Source organism: Chinchilla lanigera, unplaced genomic scaffold (assembly GCF_000276665.1).
Source record: "Chinchilla lanigera isolate Chin_1 unplaced genomic scaffold, ChiLan1.0 scaffold00041, whole genome shotgun sequence".
Taxonomy (NCBI): Eukaryota; Metazoa; Chordata; class Mammalia; order Rodentia; family Chinchillidae; genus Chinchilla; species Chinchilla lanigera.
In genome coordinates this window covers 18034530-18055302 of record NW_004955442.1, presented here as the reverse complement: position 1 = coordinate 18055302, position 20773 = coordinate 18034530, and the positions used below count along the sequence as shown (strand labels likewise).

Genomic DNA, 20773 nt, shown 5'->3' with positions numbered 1-20773 from the left:
GGGTCTCACTTCGTAGTTCAGGCTGGCCTTGAACTCAGTATGTTGCACAGCTGGCCTCGAACTCATGATCCTCCTGCCTCAGCCTCCAAAGTGCTGGGATTATAGGCGTGCACCACCAGGTCCGGCTGGGAAAATAATTTAAAACAATTCTTGATCAGTGTCATGGCACATGGCTGTAACTCCAGCACTTAGGAAGCTAAAGCAGGAGTATCAACAGGTTGAGGCCAATCTGGGCTACATAGAGAAACTATATCTCAAAATACATACATATAGTCCTTTGAGCTGGGGATGTAGCTCAGGCAGGAGGCCCTGGGTTTAATCCCCAGTACCACACAAACCGTAAAGGAATAGGTCAAAAGTGAAATGTATAAATACGTATCACTATGGTTGGTAATTGTATGTACTCAGCTTTATAACTGTGGTCATTGGAAATATGGCAGACAGTCTCAGATTGATCTGTAACTATGATAGGTTGCAGCTATAGATGTAGTTACTCAGACAGCCAAGATTTGGAGAACTTTTGTTTTTCACAAATACGGATGTACTGTATAAAAAGAACATCATTTGTCTGCCTGGCAAATGTGAGGTCACAAGTCTGATTCCTGGTACAAAAAAAAAGAACATCATTTCATTTGTTAAGGAAGTTTCAACATTTCTACTTACAAGCTCAATATCAATGCAGATAATTGATGCATTTTTTTTTTTAAAAATCATTTTAAAGAAAAAAACCAACAAAATTCCAAAACAATATAATAGGAGAGTAACAATGGTTAATACATTGTGTATTGTTACCTTTAAATTAGTTACTCAGAGTACAAGGTAGCAACATTTAATTGTCAAACAATATTAGCACAAACCTCCATGAACTAAGAGAAATTACTAGTGTAACTATTTTAACTGTCTTTTATATATAAATATGTATTTTTCTTTTGCTTTCATCTCACACTAGGGAGACAATACAATGTTTACACATTAAATAATGCATTTTTATTATTTTTTTTTTTTTGGTTTTTCTCCGGTACCGGGAACCGAACTCACGACCTTGCGCGTGCCAGGCAGGCGCTTTTGCCGCTGAGCTAAACCCCCAGCCCCAATAATGCATTTTTATATTGATATTTTTGTTGTTGCTGCATCTCATGGTCAATCTCTTCCTCATAATTCTGCTTTCTGTCCCTCTTTATGTAGCCTTTTTTTGGCATTAGATTACACTTTTGGCAATAGTGGCTTTCAGAAATTTCAACATTTGAGATTAATCTTTCAAGATTGTGATTTTTGGGGCTGGGGATTTAGCTCAGCGGCAAAAGCTCCTGCCTGGCAAGCGCAAGGTCGTGAGTTCGGTTCCCGGTACCGGAGAAAAAAAAAAAAAAAAAAAAAAAAAAAGATTGTGATTTTTAGGATTTAGAATTTGGACCAGGTGTAGTATTTTGGTTTGTTTGTTTGTTTGATTGGTCTTTTTGAGACAGGGTTTCACTATGCAGTTCAGGCCGGCCTTGAGCTCACTTTGTAGCACAGGCTGGTCTCAACTCACAAACGATCCTCCGGCCTTAGCCTCCCGAGTTCTAGGATTACAGGCATGCGCCACTATGCCTGTCTGGACCAGGTGTAGTAGTACACACCTATAATCCCAGCATTAGGGATGTCTTGGCAGGATTACTGCAAGTTGGAGGCCAGTTTGAGCTACATAGTGAGTTAAGGTTAGCCAGAACTATCTGCAAGACCCTGTCTCAAATTAAAAAAAGAAAGAAAGAGAGGGGGAGGGAGGGAGGGAGGGAGGGAGGAAGTGGGGGAGAATTTGGAGATTTTTAGATTTTAATTATGTATGGTTTTTTTGGAGGCAAGGTTTTGTATGTAGTTCAGGCTAGACATAAACTTTTATGTTGCCCAAGCTGGCCTTGAACTCACGGTGATCCTTCTGCCTCAGCCTCCAAAGTGTTAGGACTACAGTTGTATACTGCCATGCCCCGTGAGATCTTTAGATTTTGGGTGTTTGTTTGGTTTGATGCTAGGGATTGAACTCGAGCTATATCCCCAGTCCTTTTTAAAAAATCAATTAATTAATTTGAGACAGGGTCTCAAATTGAGTAACTGGGATTATAGGTGTGTGCTACCACATGCAGTAGACTTTAGAGGTTTTGGTCTTTTAGGATTTTAATATCTGGGATTATGTTTTTGGGATAATGACCAGCATTTGTAGCTTTAAGATGCTATGTTTGCAGTAATTTGATACCTGTCATAGAAAATGAAGATACCACCAGCAGGGTAACATGGTTACATTGTCGTGTAACCCTCATCTTACTAAAAAATGTTTTTTATATTCCTGTGTGAAGCCCCTTGCTGGCTAGGACCTGGAGTGGCTGCTGGACAAGCTGTTGCCTCTGGGGTTACCCCTTAAGACTTGATTGCTGGGTCACAGCACAAAGCACTTGCTACCTGCTGCCAACTTACCCCCACCCCCATGATGACAGACTCACCCTCAAATGGTGTACACGCCCACCCGCAGATAGTGCATAGACTCACCCCTCATGTATTGCAAATGCTCACCCCAGCAGTGTGAGGCTTGCCTGGTGTTAATAGATCATCAGTCGCAGCAGTTAGTGGAACAGAACAAAGCCCGGGGATGACTTGGCATGCTCCGAGCCCTGCACTGTGGTGTCACAGCCCCAGCTCCCTGCACACTGGGTGCGGATGAAGCTTCCTCTGCATTGCAGCCCCCACCAGTGTTGACTGAGGGAATCACTTCCTCCTCTGTCTAGGGCTCACTGTGAGTGCTCATTACACCTGCTCATCTCTGAATTCTGTATTTTAATGAAATCCCCGCCAAGCCACCAGCAATTCAACTAAGCAGGGACTCCTATAATAAAAATAACCCGGCAATTACTGTTTTCAAATTATTAGGCAAACATTACTTGTTTAAAAATAGGCAGTTGAACATCTTAGCATAAAATGCTCCGCTTAGTCAGCTTTTCATCTCATTTCCTCTTAAATTTTTTTTTTTTTCCTGTGCTAGAGCCTTATGTAAGAATTGGCAACCAAAAATAAAATAAAATCATAGTCAGCAACCAAAGCTAACAGCCCCAACCTGGCTTTGGGCTGTAGAGCTCATCATCCTCTCCCTGGAGCCCTGACAGGGGCCTCTGAGCTCCCTTCTCTCATCTATCCTCAAGGCCAGGGAGGTGAGAGCAGAGAAAGAACATTTGGTATTTAAGAGAAAGTACCAAAAAAAGACCACATGGAAATCGACTCCTATCCTTAGTGGCAATAAGGACTCTCAGCCTGGTCCCTGGTGTGTCTTTCACAACTCTCTAACTTCTTGCCACTTGGAGACTATGTTATCTTCCTCCTCCTAACCATTGTCCAGATAGAGCCTGTGCAGGCCCAGGAGCAAATGTGCTTATTCAGCTGGTGCCTGCCAGGATGGCCCTGCTAGGATGCCCAGGAAGTGCAGGCCCTGTTGCTGGCCCTGCTGCAGTGGTGGTGGGTAGTGGTGGGGACACTTCAGTCCAGAAGGGACACAGCAGGTATGGTGTGACACACAGGCTGAGTCTGGATTGGAACTTGTTAGTTAGAGGTACAAAGGATTATTTTGTGAATGGCTGCGGTTTGTAGCAAGGATGGCGGCCACCCTTCTGCTACCCTGGGCAGATAGGGTGCAACCGTGAAGGTGGCTAAGTCGATGAGACAGAGAGTGGCTGGTACTGCAGCTAGAGGTAGGGTGGACCAAATGGGGTACCCTGAAGGCTTTCATCAAAGACTCAGAGGGCTTGAAGTGATGTACAGTCCCTGGGCAATAACACTGCCCCACCTCCCTGCACACATATAATACTGTAAATCACAGAATGAAACAGCCCTCAGAAGCCCTACGTGCTGCTGAGATTTGGCATATATCCTCGAAGTCCTTTTGGCAAGGGGTTCACACTTCCAGGAAGCCTGCAAGCTTGCTATGGCTGTTCTCAGGGAATAGGACAGATGGTCAGAAGGGGTGGTCTCATGTCTCTAGCCCAGCTCCTGCTGTGTGCTTGGTGGCAACACTGAGGATCCTCACCTGCCCAGCCATCCTCCCACTGGCCAGGCCCTATTTGGCGGGGGCTGTATGGACAGGGGTTGAGGCTGTCCCATTGGGCCTGGCGAACCTGTCTCCCGGCTGTGAGCCAAACCTAAATCTTTGCATGGCACCTGTCTGTTTCCTAGGCAGGGGCTCTGAGCAGTCTCTCTGGGAGCTGCCTGGAGTCACTGTGGACCTTTGTCAGGTAAAGGCCTTGTGAGGACGGGTGGGTTCTTGTCCTCTTTGGAACTTGTACATGTAAACTACTACCAGAAATTTGATATTTTAATAAGTGAGAAGGCTGAGGGTATACAGTGCAGGCTTAATTCAATCCCTAGGACCCAGAGAAATAAAGAGGGGCGAGCTGGACCTGATGGCATGTCTGTAATCCCAGCACTTTGGGAGGTGGAGGCAGGAGGATCACAAATTCAAGCTCAGCCTGGCCAACTTAGTAACTTAGACCCTGTCTCAAAGACAAAAAGTTAAAAAGAGGGAGGCAGGGATGTAGCTCAGTGTGAAGGCCCTGGGCTCAGTCCCGAGGGGGACATGGCTTTTCTGTTTCTGTGTAAAATGGCCAGTCATGCTTTCTTCTCTCAGGCTTATCTTGGCAGCCAACAGGGATGAATTCTACCACAGACCATCCAAGCTAGCCGACTTCTGGGGCAACAACAATGAGATTCTCAGTGGTAAGTCTTCTTTTACACCTGTTTGACAGCTATTCAATGTGGCCCCACCTGAGCCCCTGGGGCAGCATGAACCCACAAGTCCCAAAATGAGCATCACAGGAGCCCTGCTTCCAGTGTAAATGCCAAATATATGAATGGAGAGGTGTGGGTCTGGGGTCTGGGGCATTGCTAGGTTAGCCATTGAGCCTCCTTGAGCTGTCCACCCAGCACTGTCCACATGGCATCACACGCCTTGGTTAGTCTGCATATGGAGACCATGTCCCTTGGTCACTTTCCGAGGCACCCTGCTGTGTGTGCATGCACCTCCGTGTGTGTGTGTGTGTTTGTGTCTGCGTCCACGGTTCTGTTGTGCGCTCTTTGCTCCAGAGATAGTGGGTTGAGTTGGGGAGCAAAGCCTTGGATAGGGAACATTTTATATTCTTAGAAATACTACCATTGAGCTTCACCCTAGATGCAAATAGGGTTTAAGAGATGAAATTTGACAGGCAAGTGCAGAGCCATGCCCAGCATAGGGCTAATTATTCTCAACTCCTAAGGTCTGATTTTCCTCAGAAATGAACCCAGTGCACCAGGAATTACGTGCTTTTTCTAATGTGGCTTCTGAGAGCAAGCGCTCTTCCCTGTCCTGTGTAAGGACTATCCCTCCAGTCCTTCTGGGTATTCTTTCCTGGCCTCATATGTGTGCTGATCCCATGTCCAGATACCTCTGTGTAGTTCTCTCTTTGGTCTTCTGTCTCATGAACTCTGGCTGCCTCAGTCTTCCTGAACTCTTCACCCTATCCTGGCCTCTGCCTGGATCCCTACATCTTTCTCTCACTGGATCCTGCGGACTCTGATCTCATGAGGGGCTCTAACTTCATGCGGGCCTCACTTCATTTGTTTCTCATTTCTCAGATCTTTTATCACAAGACCTGGGTTTTTTCCCCATATGTTTCCTTTGATTTTTGTTTGTTTTATACAGGAGAGAAAATCTTAACTCTGTTGCTTGGCCAGATAAGGAATTCTTACTCATTTTCAAATTATTGACTTGTAGGATTTCTTTATGCATTCTGGATGACTCTTGTTGGCTAAATGTACGCCTACTCGTTTCCTTGATGCTATCTTTTGGTGAGCAGAATGTTTTATTTTAACAAATTGCAGTTTATCTATTCCACTGTAGTTCGCTTTTTTTGTGTTTTGCCTGAGAAGTCTGTGCTGCCCCTCAGTGATGTTTTTCTCTATTTGGTTAAAGAAGCCTTCTGACTTTGAGGTCTATGGTTTGGTTTGTGATTTTAAAAAAAAATTGTTTTTGTACATGGTGTGAAGTAATGGTAGAGGTTCATCCCCTACCCCTATCCCTCTAGTTGTTTCAGCACCATTTACTAGATGGATATTCTTTTGCTTATTGTATAATTCTGGCAACTTGGGTGTAAACCAGTTGATCATATATGTGTGGGTCTATTCCACACTCTGTTGTGTCCCACTGATATGTGTGTATGTCTTGATGTCAACACTACAGTATCTTACTTACTGTCCTTTTGAGCCAAGTGGAATGAATGTCTGTAGTCCCAGTTATTTGGGAAGCTGAGGTGGGGGAATCATTTGAGTCTAGGAAGTCAAGGCCAGCTAAGGCAACATGGAGGGACTCCAGCTCAAAAAAGAAAGTCAAACATCAAGTAAGTGTCTTTTCAGCAGGCCTTAAATCAGGTATAGTGTTTGTGCTCCAACCTTGTTCTTTCGCAGAACTGTTTGGTTTCCCAGTTCTTTCACAGGTTTTTTGTTTTTGTTTTTAAATTAAATTAATTAATTTTTTTGAGACAAGTTCTCACTGTGTAATTCAGGCTGGCCTTAAATTCAGTATGTAGCCCAGGTTGGCCTCGAATTCAAGACAATTCTAGTGCCTCAGCCTCCTGAGTACTGGTATTACAGGTGTGAATCACCATGCCCAGCTAAAGCCTAACATTTTTAAGCAGTTCTTCTTTACCTTTAGCTTTAGAGTATCCATTCAAAATTCTGTTTTCCAAAGTTACTTAGGTGATATCTGGGCATGGTGCTTACACCTATAATCCCAGCACTCAGGAGGCTGAGGCAGGAGGATTACTATGAGTTTGAGGCAGTTCTGGGCTATAGTAATAGGACAGCCTGGAACACATGGTGAGACCATGTTTCAAAAAGCAAAGCAACAAAGTTACTTGTGTGAGTTCTTTCTCCTTCAATGATCTAGCATAGATTCATTTATTACAATTCATGTTCCATGTTGGGTTTCCCTTGTATCCTCTTTGATCTGGCTTAAATGTTTGCTTATATTTTCTGCCTGGGGCTGGGGATTTAGCTCAGCACCTGCCTGGCCAGCGCAAGATCGTGAGTTTGGTTCCTGGTACTGGAAAAACAACAACAACAACAAAAAACAAACAACAACAACAAAAAAACCAAACAATATTTTCTGCCTACTTGGGCTTTGGGGTGTATTTTTTCATTTCCATGGTCCTAAGAATCAACACAATAAGGGGTACCCAGAAAAGTACCTTCCCCCTTATTATTGCTGCCCTGTTCCCATTCCCCATTTTGTTCCACATTTTCTCATCCACCCTATGGAGGTGGCTTAGGCATTTTCGTCATCCCTGGGACAAAATACCAGACACTCACAATTTAAAGAAGGACAGGTTTATTTTGGCTCATGTTTCAGGCCTTAGTTGGCTGGCTCCAAGGCAGGATGGCATGGCAGAGCAGCATGGTAGAAGACAAGCTGTTCCTTATGGCAGCCAGGAAGCAGAGGGCAAAGGGAGAAGCTGGGGAGGGCGATACTGTATCCCCTTCCAGGCTGTGCCCCAGTGACCTGCTACCTCTGACCAGACCCCACCTAACAGCAGGTCAGCTGCACTGCCCCGTCATCCACCTTCCAAACATATGAGTCTCTGAGGGCATTTTAGGTCTAAACCATAACATTATGCCCCCAATCCCCAAAAGACTCACTTGTGTCACTTTATGCAAAATGTATTTAGCTCATCTCTAAGAGTCACCACAGTCTTGGCAGCTCCAGCATTGCTGAAAAGTCCAAGTCCAAAGTCTCCTCTGAGACTCAAAGCAAACTCTTGGCTCTGAGCTTCTGTAAAAATCAAAAAGAAAGTTAAACACTGCTGACAGACAATGGTACACGGTAAACACTGCCATTACAAAAGGGAGGAATAGGAATATGGAAACCAATGAGACCAAAGCAGGATGAAACCCGGCAGGGCAAACATTAAATCCTGTAGTTCCATGTCTAGCACCCAGGGCAAGCTGTGGTGAGATCTGAACTCCAAAGAGCCTGGGCAATCATGCCCCTATGGCATTGCCAGTGGTTGCAGCTCTCATGGCTTCTCTCTTGGGCTGGCATTGCCCACTCCTTGTGGCCTTCCTCAGCTGTTCCAAATTCCTGGCTTCTCCACCTTTCTGGGGTCTCCAATGCAGTTTTGACTTTATTCTCATAGCTTCATTCAGTGCCTTCTCAGGGGTACACTGCCTGGCCTCCCAGGACTTCTGAAATCTAACACTCTGGTCTAGCAAGTGCCCTCCTGTGGTGCTGGACCTGTGCCAGTTCCTGGTAGATGAGGCCCCCAAAGCAGGGAAGCTATCTTAGTGCCCTGAACTCCTGACCATAGGCCATGTGCAAGATGTGCTCTGCAGAAGTCATGTGCAGACCACCTAGTTTCAGGTTCACCCTATTGATACCAAGATGGGCATATCTGGTACCTGCAATGTCCTGTGGGACCAGGGTTATTACCTGTACTCTTTGCATACCCTAGGAACTGCCTCACTTTGCAGACTTGGAGCCCGTCTATGGCTAGGGCTGCTGGGCTGAGCTACATATTCTCATGGAGCCACTGACATTGCTTTTCCTAGGATACAGGCACTGGGTGGGAACCAGAACCCATCACAATGAGTGGTAACTCTGTCACCTGCCACAGGGCTCGACATGGAAGAAGGCAGGGAAGGAGGCACATGGCTGGGCATCAGCACACGAGGGAAGCTAGGGGCGCTTACCAACTACCTGCAGCCACAGCTGGACCGAGATACCCGTGGCAGAGGTAAAGGGGAGCAGGGGTAGCAGGCCTGGGCCCAGGCAAGGGGGATGTGTGCCACAGTGGGGCAGGGCCTAGTAAGGCAGGTAGTATGGGGCAGCAAAGGTAGGCAGGAAGTAGGAGGCACCTAGAGGGAGCTTCTGCTAGGCTCCTTACCTGCCTCAGGAACATGAGGCAGTGACGAGAGAAGGGGAGGGGACCTAGGGCATCGCCATAGCAGCCACCATTGGTCTGGTCTCTTGGCACCCATAGAGATGTAGTTATCTCAGGGAGAACCCTCTAAGTGTGTCAGTCCACAAAATGTCACTCCTCACTATTTGTCCCTCACCTGTCAGCAGCATGGATACCTCCCCCTCTTCCTCTAGCACAGTTCTATGGACACACATCATTCATGCTGAAGATTTTTCTTGGTGCCGGATTTCCGTAGAGAGACATAGTGGGAAAATACTTTGTCTTTTTTTTTTTTAAGATGGGATTCTCTATATGTTTCCCAGGCTGTCCTCAAACTCATGATCTTCCTATCTTATCCTCTCAGCTAGCTAGGATGACAGGTGTATATAGCCTCTGTGCCTGGCTGGAAGATTTTAAAAAACAAAACAAAAAAAAAAAATCATAGTTCACAGTGCCACTATTTGTGGCAGCCCTCTCAGTGAAGTGTGGCTGACTCTAGTTGCTGTAGCTCCAGTGGGAGCCCTCTATCTTTGTTGTCCCAAGGGGGTTCCACTATGGTATCTCAAGAAAAGGGGCTCATCTGCCACCCCAGTCATGTGTCCCTGTCCCCTGCATACAGGTGAACTTGTAACCAACTTTCTGACCACTGACATGGATAGCTTGTCCTACCTGAAGAAGGTCTCCCAGGAGGGCCACCTGTACAATGGCTTTAACCTCATAGCAGCTGACCTGAGGTGAGTCTGCCAGAAGGGGACAGCAGCCCTACCCAGCACTGCCCTGGGGCCAGGTCTCCTGGCATCAGGCTCAGGATTCCACCACTCTAGTCAGCGTGGCAGCCTTTCCCAGGATGTCATGTACAAGAGCTTGGCAAACATCCCAAGGACCTAACCTGTCACAGGCCCATCAACCTGGGTAGTAGGCAGCTGAGTCAGGGCTTCTTGCTCTCTGCCTCAGGAGAGCTGAAGTGGGGAGCTGGAGAGCTGGAGAGCTGGGGCTGTGACGGGCAGTCTGAGGCCCTGGCTAGCTGTCCATTCTCCTCCCATGGGAGGCCCTGTAGAACAGCCCACAGCAGCCCTGGTCCGGTGCTGTAACCCTAGGTGATTCTCACGTTAGAGAGATGGCCACAGGCACCGCAGAGATTTTGTGTCTTGCCTTTCGGTAAAGTGAGCATCCTCCTTTAGCTCCCTCTGACTCCTCTCTTTCCCCTTCTAATGCCCAGAAGTCAGTGAGTGCTATGAACCTAGGTAGGCAGGTGTGTCCAACATGCAGCCTATGAGTTGAACGTGGCTGGGTGGTAGTAAGAAGTATTTAAAAGATTTTTTGTTATTTGTATGTTACTTGTATTTTTTATATGTGGCCCCAAACAATTCGTTTTCACTCAGTGCATCCCAGGCAAGCCTGGCATGTCTAAGCCATGGGCTGCTGGTTGGAGGGGATTCCTCCAGGACAAACAGATGGGGGTGAGGGTCAGTTAGTACCCATGTCCAGAGCCCCTTGTTGAACTGCTTCCTTCCATGAGAGCAGGTCTGCTGTGCCTCTGGCATCCACTGCATGTGGAATGCTGCGTCCTACCCCTGTACCACATGGATGGGAGCATACGATACGGAGGCTGGGCAGGCTGCAGTGGCCCATAGGAGGAGGGCCAAGGGTGGAGGCTGGTGTTGGCACTTGCTGTCCAGAGCTCTCCTCCCTGCTGACCTATAGCAGCTCCAAGTCCATGTGCTCCCCAAACTTGGAGACCACTTTGCCCTGTCACTTGTTCCTAGTGTGTGTGACCCAGATTCAGGAGAACAGAACAGTAGCTGTGACACTGGTGGAACTGGGCACTCAGCACCTGTGCCAAGTGGCTGGGAGACAAGGGAGCTGTGCTCTGCATGGCTGTGTGGGCACATATCCCGTGTAACCCCTGCAATTGTGGAAAGTGGGGCCCTGGGCCTCTGGGAACCTCAGCAGCCTTTCCTAGCTCCCTAGGTCAGGAGTGTGCCACCCTGATCACAACCCAAGAAGGCAGATAGTGACCAGAGAAGCATCCCATGGGTCAGTGGCAGATGGTACCAGGGCTGAGGCTAGCAGGTGGCAGTGAACAGGCCTGCTGGTGGGTGCTGATGAGGAATCCAAGCCACAGCAGGCCCTCCCTTTGCCTGGCCAGGGTGGCTCTGGCAACAACCCCAGCATGGGCAACTGATACTACTGTTGCTACATCAGAAGTTCAAAAGCTTTCTGCTTGGAAACAAAAGCTCTGAACTCATTAACCAAACATCTTAAGAAAGCTGTCAAGGGTGTGATATAAGAGGAATGTGAACACAGTACTAGAGGCTCTAGAAGCTGGTGGGCAGGTCCTGCCTGGTGGCAACATGGAGCAAGAGGATGGGAGGACTCACCAGTGCCCATACCCACTCTTTTTACCCCCCTTGACCGCTTTTTCTACATTTGACCATTCGGAAGGTGCAGGTCTCTTTGTCTGGTGTCTGATGTGGAGGATGTCTCATAGATCTCGAGGTCATGGTGCATACTCAAGAAACTGAGGCAGGAAGATCTCAAGTTTGAGTCCCACTTGGGCAACTTAGTGAGACCCTGTCTCAAAAATAAAAATAAAAAGGACTGTAGCTCAGTGATCCCTAATACTAAACAACAGCAACAAAAAGACATTCCAAGTTCTGGCAGCACTGTGGTACTGAGGAACTGGGGCATCTTCAGCAGTGAAGCATTTTAACTGTTGTAGAGCATACACTTAGAATATGATAGTAGGAAAATGTGATCTTTCAGGATTCTATGTCACCTTGAGGCCACCTATCTAGGAGCCCCAGAAGTGCTTGGAGAGTGGGTACTGTAACTCACCAGAAGGCTCTGGTGTTCATGCGGTGGGACTCAGCCCTATAATTGTCAACATGTGGTCATGCCATGGGCATTCATCTAGGCAGAAGGGTCTTTCCATGCCGTTCCTTCCCTCTCTTGGTCATCCCTAAGATGAGCCAGGAACCAGGTCGCCATGGCCTAGCCTTCCAGGACCCTCAGCCTGGCCAAAGTGGACCACTGTTCTTGTGCTTGGCCACCAGCCAGGGCTCGGGGAACAGGCCGATGAGATCACTGGACAGTGCTGATAGCAGGATGCCCTCTTGGTCCTGTCTGACCTTCGCTTTCCTCCATCCACAGCACAGCAAAAGGAGATGTCGTTTGTTACTATGGAAACCGGGGAGAGCCTGAGCCCATTGTCCTGATGCCAGGTGAGCCTGCTCTGGCAGCCTGACAGGATGAAGCACTGCTGCTGTGTTGGGGATCCCCCTGTGCTTTTCAGGGACCAGGCCCCTATTGTTCTTTTCTCGTGGGACTGTACTTTTTGCTGATTTGTGCCCCTTATGATCTGTATGGGACTTTGGCCTGCACTGAGCTCAGCACTGTTCCTGCCATCTTCCTGTGGGTTTTCCTAGAAAGTGAGACTCAGAACCTACTATGGACTCTACCACAGCCCTGCAGCCTGCCTGGAAATCCCTAGGCCCCGCATCTCAGCCCTGTGTCTGCTTGTCGTTCTCAGAGCCTTTGGAGCAGTTACCACCTGGGGTATTCCACTGCACCTCCTCCCAGGTGCACATACACATCACACTCCAGCCTCTCACAGATGCATACCTCCTGCACCCGGTCTCATGCCTGGCCCACGTCCTTAGGGACTGTCCCCTTCTGTCTCCCCAACTCTGTCCTGGTCTCCTTCTCTGGGTTCTCACTAACACCTTTGCCCAGGCTGTACCTTCTGTGGCTCTGCCCTGCTGTTCTTGCTGACTTGGGTGTTGTGATTTCCTGGAAGCCTCTCTGCCAGCTCCCCTCCTCCTGAGCAGGCAGAGAGTATCACATTATACCCCCATTCAGTGTCTTGTCCTGTGTCTGCTTCTTCCTTCTCCAACTCGCTGCCTGAGGCCAGTTATCGCTTGTGGCATCTCAGGACTGTGGACCTCAGACACTCGCTCTTTTTCTTATACCTGAGCCATTGGCCTTTATCAGATGCCCCAGCCCCTGAAGAATGTCAACACTCTCAGCACCACCCAGATACCTAGTGTGTGACAGACCTCCTTTCTGTAGCACAGTTCCTGTGTCCCCAAATCACGGGGACTTTCTTTGCAGTTGGCACCAGTCACTAAGTAAGGTTGCAGGATACAGGTCAGCCCTCTCTACAGCAGGTCAGTGGTGGGCCTGAAACCCTGAGCATTCTAGGCAGGGGCCAAGGGAGGTGGGGAGCAGCCCCTAAAACAGTTGTGAGGCCCAACATGGCTGCATCTCAGGAGGCTGGCAGAGTCTCAGGGCTGATCATGAGCTCTGTGATGCCTGCTGGTTTACACTGTATGTACTTGCATTCACCCTGGTTCATACCAGGGCTGGCTTCCAACTTCTCATGGCTGTCCAGGGCCATTTTGGGCACATGTGGGTCGAGGAATTCCCAAACACCACTCTGCTAGGGTGGTGAGCAGGCCAGGATACCTTGGGCCAGTGGCATCTTCAGAGGAGGCCACCCCCATCCCATCCCTGGAGGGTGTCCTAGTGCACCTCGCCTGTTCCCCTGAACAGGCCCACTCTTCCTTTATGTGGGGCTGCCAGCTGTGGGGTACTCCACAGCAGGAGCCCAGCCACCCCCTGTGATGACGGTCCTCCCCTTCCAACTTTGACAGAGCCTTGGGGGTCCAGAGCAGGTCCAGCTGAGCTCCCAAGAGCCTGGCGATATCTAACTGAGGCAGAGGGCTGTGGTGCTGTGTGTGCTAAGCTTGGCATCATGTTCTTACTGTTCTGCTTGCCTTGATGCCTCCACATCAGTTCAGCATCTGGGGTTCCGGTGTGCAGTGTGGTGGGTAGTTGTCCACATACCATTAGGGCTGCCCTGAGCCCTTGGCAACTACCTGCGAAGAAACTAGAAAACAAGGCAGGAAAGGAGGCAGACATCCTCCTTCCTCATTCAAAACATGGGCCTAGAGGGCTTTGGGGAAGCAGCTGGAAGCTATCTTGAAGCCTTTTGTTCTCAGTGGCTGAGAGGCCCCATGGCTAGAGAAGCTTATTTTTGGCTAAGTCATTTTTGGTAGAATTCCTTTTATCCACATCCTGTTTCATTCCCAAGCCTGCCTTTACCTGATCCAAGTTGCCAGCAGCTGGGGAGGAGGTAGAATGGGAAGATATTGTGGCAATCAGTCTTGGGTTTCCTTAGGCGATAATGAAAAGGTTCTGGGCTTAGATAGTGGTGATAATAGCACAATTTTGTGCATATACTAAAACCCATAAGCTACGACACACTTTAAATAGGTAAACTGTAGAAAATGTGAGTCATACCTGAATAAAACTGTTATTTAAAAAGAGGGGACTGGGAATTTGGCTCAGTGGTAAAGCACATGCTTAGCAGGTATCAGGCCCTGAGTTCAATCCCCTGCACAATAACAGTAATAATAATAATAATATTGTAGGACATGGATCAGGTTGAGGGGCAGGCTTAGGGATGAAACATGACATAGATGTCCCCACATGCTAAGGTTTCCTAACTGCTGGCAGAAGTCGGGGCCTATCAAGGTAGTTGCCCTCCTAGCCATGGGTTGCTGATTGTCCTCTTTTGCCCTTCTCAGCCACGGAACTGAGAAGGTGTTCTCATTCTCTAGCCTTGAGAGAGATTCCCCATTAGCATTCCAGTTGTTTGTTCCATGTCAGTGTGTTTATTCAGAGGCCAGGTAGCTATACCTCATGGTCTCTTGTGTGTGCCCACCAGCTGAGTTCTTCATCCCTCACTACACAGAGAGGGCACAGAGGAGGTGCCAGAGTAAAAGGATAGCTTGGCCTCAGTCTGTTTCAATTTTCTTGCCTTGGCTGTACCAGCTTATGCCAGGTGGATTGGTGAGAGAGCAGGAGTTTACCCTGAAATCACATAGCAGGGCCTCTGCATGGCCAGGTTGACCCCCCTTCCTGCAGGAACCTATGGGCTGAGCAACGCACTGCTGGAGACGCCCTGGAGGAAGCTGTGTTTTGGCAAGCAGCTATTCTTGGAGGCTGTGGAGCAGAGCCAGGCCCTCCACAAGGATGCCCTTGTCGCTCAGCTTCTGGACGTGCTGAACAATGAGGAGGCGTAAGTGGACAAGGCCCCACTGGGTAACCATCGAGGCCCTTGGGTCACAGAGGAAGGCCAGCTCTGCTGCCTGAAGGCCCATGGAGGTGACCAGGGCTAGCTCTTCAGCTGCCTTCCTGCTCTCCCTACTTATGTCCCTTGAGCATCCAGTTGGTATTTTCCACAGAGGACTTTGATGATGAGAAGTGGGGCAACTGAGAGCCTGTGGGCTGGGGAGTTCGGTGCTCCCTGACCTTGGATGTAGGCTTGCATAGCATTAGAGGAGCTGGAAGCTCCTTTCCACATGAGGGAGGCCAGTTGGAAATTCTGGAAGATACCAGGTGTTCAGAAAGCCCTGAGGGCAAGAGCCACGGAACTGAGAAGCCAGGCTCAGAGCTGGTCTTGAGGGTGACAGAATCTCCCATATGCTGTCTCTCTAGTGATATGGGCTGAACATTGGGCACAGATGCACCTGTCCCTGGGGCTAGGAGAGCCCCCACATGCTTCCTGGCCTGGAGGCAGTGAGGGACTGCAAGGGGCAATGGAACATGCTCAGACACTGGCCATTTAAATCTTGGCCATCTCAGCAGGGGGTCTCAGTGCTTGTCAAGCTGCCCTTGGTCTCATGCGCAGCCCCACACGTCCCTTCCCATCCCATTTAAGCTGGCCACCTTCCTACCCAGATGATCCAGTGCCTACTACCACTTCTTCCGGCTCTATTGCTCTAGCATCCCCTCAGAGGAATGGTCCCACCATGATTTCCGGGGGCGCCTCCCTGCCCCCTGCTCATCCTTCCTCTTTCCTGTACCTCCCTCTCCTCTGTGCCATGGCATCATCCCTCAGCCTCAGCATTACTACCCGTCTAGGGAGCCCTACTGGCCTCCTTGTCCAGCCACCTTCTCAGCTATAAGTCCACATAGTGGTTGGTCATTGTGTCATCCTGGGCAGCTCTGAGATGGTCACTGGGTGCTGTCATCAGTGGCTGCAGCCCTGTTGCCTGTTGCAGTTACTGGCAGTTCAGGGCTCAAGCAGACTCCTGTCACGCAGACAGATTCCCATAGGGCAGCTCTAGGGGCAGGCAGAAAGTGTGTGTGGCATCTAGCTGGCTGGCTGAATGATGGAATCCTACATGGAAGGTTAACACAGGTATGGGCCACCAAGCAGCCAAGAAGGTGAAACAACCCTCATGGTTTTGCACAGCCTGTCCATGGCTAAGGGGCTCCTTAGGAACCTTGAGGTTGGTAGGCCACGTGGCTACATGGGACTGTAGGCAGGCAGCAGAGGGTCTGATTCCCAACCCTTTCCTCTGTTCTTCCAGCCAGCTGCCAGACCCGGCCATCGAGGACCAGGGCCAGGAGTATGTACAGCCCATACTGAGCAAGTATGCAGCTGTATGTGTCCGCTGCCCAGACTATGGCACCAGGTATGTTGGGTCAATCACCTCTGAGGCTGGAGGAAATGGCAAAGAAACAGCTTCCCCACACTCTACAGCTGGCTAGGGCCAGACTCCTTCCCTAATTGAGTGGATTCTAGAGCCTCTGCCCTGCCTAGACTTGGCTGTGGGGGGTGAGAAAGTCATAAATAAATGACTGCCAGCTCCCAGCTTTGAGGTCCTTCAGTTTCCTCTGGGTCCTAGGAAGGGCCTCTGAGCTGTTCCCTTCCAAGTCAGGGATTGTGATGCCCTCTGCCTGACCTTTGTTACTCCGAATTGCTTTTGCTATTATAGGTCTCCTCTGGTGCCAAGTGAATTTTAGGATTGTTTTCTCTAACCCTGTGAGATAGGCTATTGATATTTTGATCGTATCCCCTTCTAGTGAGGTGCTAGTGTACAGCCACCGGGGAGCCAGGGCTAGCATCTGTGTTGTTTTTGGCAGATCCCCATGGGTAGATGCCCTGGTACTCACATTCTAGGCCTCATGGGTTACATACCGTGATGGTGGCTGCAGGCTGGTCATTTCTCTATGTGTCCACCTTTCTTCCGTGGGAGACAGGTATTACAACATGAAGAACCTCCCAAGCTGGCCATGGTAGCACACACCTATGTCCCCACCACTTGGGAGGCTAAGGCAAAAATATTGCCATGAGTTCAAAGCCAGCCCAGGTTACATAACGAATTCAAGGCCAGCCTGAATTACATACTGAGAACTGGGCTCAAAAATAAAACAAGGGTTGGGGATATAGCTCAGTGGCACACTGCCTGTCTGGCAAGCACAAGGTCCTGAGTTTGATTCCTGGTACCAAAAAACAAAACAAAACAAAACCCAAGAAAATCATGAAGAACCTCCCACAATGGGGGAAGACTGGTTGGGAAGAGGAGGAGGGTATGCTGAGTGTTAGCAGGGGTCCAGCTGGCTTGGCTGGGGAGGTAGGGGAAGAAGGGAACAGGAGGGAGTTTTCCGGGAAGGAAATACATGGGCCCCCAGTAGTTGAGAGCCTGACTTTTTGGAAGAACAAATGGAGGCCAAGAGTCTGGACCTTGGGGTCCTCTGAGTAGCTAGGTATGTGGTCAAGCTAGCAGTTGCCCTGTGAATGTGACAAGTAGGCAGGCAGGCTGGTATTTCAGAGCAAAGGCCACAGACTCACCTGTGTGGGCCTACAGGGCCAGCCAGGGAGCCAAGATGCCCCTGGCAAGCTCCTTCAAGGTTGAGATTGCTGCTCATCTATGACCCTCCCCCAACCCTGGCTGAAACTGAGGGCATAGCACAGGTCCCAGGCTTGGTGGGCTTGCGTCTACCTCAGCAATGGTTCAGACAGGTGGGACTGGCACCAAGGGTTGCATGGAGAACATTGTCTTTCAGAACAAACACCGTTATCCTTGTGGATGCAAATGGTCAGGTGACCTTCACAGAGCGCAGCATGCTGGACAAGGATCCCTCCCGCTGGGAGACCACCACCCACGAGTTCATGCTTCAGAGCTAACAGGGCTTCCGGGAGGTCCTGCCTCAAGGCCAGTGTGGACTAGAATCGTCATGGCCATACTGTGCTGCCCATAACTCAGCCAGTGTTCTTCAGGCCCAGTGCCCTCTGATCTGTGTGTTATCTGTCTGTGTCTCTCTACCCAGCTCAGGTGCTAGGCCTGTGCAGGCCCATGTATGCCATACATTGACAATGTACCTGAGTCTACCCTGCCTGTTGTGCATAGGCAAACACATACATGTAGGGGGCATGTGTTAACACACTTACATGCATAAATATGCACATGTGTACATGGATAGGTGCACAGGCACACATATGCACATACATGTAGCAGGCAAGCAGAAAAGTACTTCTCACCACACATGCACTTCTAGTCAGTGGGTCTTTGCTCTGGTCAAGTGGCAAGGGTAAGCATTTGTTTAAATAGACCTTTTCTTTCCTGGGAGCACAGAGTACAACTGTAGTTCAGTTCCCCTACAACCAGACCTCCTGCAGAGGAGACAGGCCCCATCAAAGAAGATATAAGAAAAACTCATTTTTACAACTTAAGCACACCCTTAGCAGAGATCCAGTGGTCTTGCATGTGCCAGAGGGTCCTGTGTATATGGGGCAGTTTCCATCTACATTGGGTGATTTTAGGATGGTGTAGATGTCTTCTGTATCCTAGCAGGGTCTCTGTGTACCAGGGGTCCCATGTACACTCCTCATTCTGACCAGGGAGGGCAGATGTGTGCTTGGGACTTTTAGGCCTCTTTCACTCGGGTGAACATTGAGGGCTCTGCGCAGGCCTGTCTCAGCAAGGGGATTTAGCTAACCCTTGCTGTCTCCCTTTTCCTTCTTGGAGAGTTCAGCTTCATAAGAATCTGAACTTATGTGAGCTATGGATAATAAAGCTTTGAGTCTGTGATGAGTGTGTTTCAAGGTCTTTCCTTTGTGTGATGGTGACAGGACCTCCTGTGGTGGTACAGATGCCTATATGAGGCTCTTTCTCCTTCCTCCCTTCTACATGATGAAGCCCATGGCTCAGGTGGTCCATCTGTCCTTGGGCAGAGGGTGGGGCACAAGAGAACCTCTGTGTGTGTGCAAAGTAGGTGCTGTTTACAGGGCAAATCACTTAATACTAGGGCATATGAAGAGGAACCTTGGGAGGGAGAGGCACGGTCAGCCTGTGAATGGCAGTGGGCAAGTAAAGTCTGCTTTAGTCCTGGCACTGAGGAGCTGAAGTCCCCAGCCCAGCCAAGATTATACCCCACATAGCTAATGCACAGGCCCAAGGCTTCTTTCTGCCTCTCCAGCTGACCCCTGACTTGGCCTGTCAGAACACAGCACCCACAGCAATGAGCACAGGGTAGATGTGGACTTGCACTGAGGTATCCCAGTGTGGGTGTGATGAATCATTGGCCTGTCTGGGGACGAATGGAGGCCCACCTTCCCTGCCCCAGGTCTGTGAGGAAACTGGTTTCAAGTCCATATGTGTCTGGCAGTCACAATGACAGGCTCTCAGCTGGGGCTACTACCCTATGCCAGCATCCTCCATCTGCCTCAGTGGTCTGCCCTATGTCCTTATTCTGTGCCAGCCCCACCCTGACCAAGCACACTGCCTTCATGCAGAGCCTCCACAGATGTTTACCTCCACTCTAGGACTAGACATGCCCAGGCAAAGCTAAGTCTTGTCATGAATCCCTCGGGCCCCAGCCTGTCAACAAATGAATCTATGTCTTCAGGAGGCCCATCGTATGGCCTTGGTGTTTTTTCTTCACTTCTGTTGAGGCATAATTAATATACACTCTTAACACATATTTAAAGTGTACAATATGCTAAGTTTGGGTGTGCTGGTAACTTTGGTTCCTAGGTTACGGTGGAGTCTTCCTCTGCAATTACAAGTATCTTGGGGTACAAAATTGCAACAGTGTAAAACAAAACAAAACTACCCATACCCAACAAACAACAACACTCCACTCCAGACATCTGGGAATGTAGCTCCATATTAGAGTGCCAGTCAGCACGAAGAGGTTCTGGGTTCAAGCCTTAGCATCAAAACAAAAGCCAAAACTTGCTTTTCATTTTTTGGCCATTTTTTAAAGCACTAAAATAAAACAAAACATGCATGACTTTTGTGTCGAGTAGCCATTACCGAGGTGCCTGCCCAGCGGGAAATGTATTTCCACCATCCCCTCTCCATTTATTGGCGAATGCTAATCTAAGAAAGAGCTGTCTCCTCATTTACTCACATCCTCCCTTTTTGAAGACTGGATGCGGTACTACCAAATGGAAAACTGCCAGAGCTGGGCATACTTAATTTTTAAAAGGTGACTATTTGACCACCTAACGCTTTTAACTAGAGGCCGTGAAACGCCTAGGCGTAGAACCCCTCCGCGCAGACAGATCACAGCAAGACAGCGTGTCAACTTCTCGGCTCCCGGCGTCCTCCGCGCTCCCGGTTCCCGGCATCCACCGCACTTTTCACTCCCCTACTCCCGGCATCCTCCGCACTCCCGGCGCTCCCCGCGGCTTACCGCCCCTTGCGCTGAGCCCCGCCCCGGCGGCTTACCGTTAGCGAAGCCCAGGCCTCGGTGTCTTGTCCCGCCCACGCAGCCTAGCTATTGGGCTGCACGCCGAGGCCACGCGCACCTCCTATTGCCGATTGGCGGTCTCCGCAGCCCGCTCTGCAGTTCTCCCAATGTTGGTGGCAGCGCGCGGGGATTGGTCGCGCGCTGCAAGGGTCCGCCCTCCGCTCTCCCGGCGCGGCAGGCGGGTCCCGCCGACCGGAGAGCTTGGGGGGGCCTTGCTGGTGCGGCGGCGGCGGGGCGGTGAGGGTCTCTCGGCTTTGGTCGGGCAGCGGGCGGCTCGGGCA

At 49.6% G+C, this 20773-nt stretch overlaps 1 protein-coding gene across 7 annotated transcripts in view; it reads left to right on the top strand.

Moving 5' to 3' along the window:
• The window catches only part of Tango2 (transport and golgi organization 2 homolog), a 37560-nt gene extending 18734 nt beyond the window's left edge, over positions 1 to 18826 (top strand). For 6 of the 7 annotated variants that reach the window (XM_013517773.1, XM_013517770.1, XM_005391746.2 and 3 more), the window contains 7 exons: positions 4640 to 4728; positions 8655 to 8774; positions 9559 to 9673; positions 12093 to 12163; positions 14871 to 15024; positions 16322 to 16426; positions 17802 to 18826. In XM_013517773.1, the coding sequence (XP_013373227.1) occupies positions 4640 to 4728; positions 8655 to 8774; positions 9559 to 9673; positions 12093 to 12163; positions 14871 to 15024; positions 16322 to 16426; positions 17802 to 17922 (775 nt within the window). In that variant the 3' untranslated portion in view covers positions 17923 to 18826. Of the gene's footprint in view, positions 1 to 4639; positions 4729 to 8654; positions 8775 to 9558; positions 9674 to 12092; positions 12164 to 14870; positions 15025 to 16321; positions 16427 to 17801 lie in introns of those variants that run through there. The other variant, XM_013517775.1, reaches the window with a different exon arrangement.
• The last annotated feature ends 1947 nt before the right edge of the window (positions 18827 to 20773 follow it).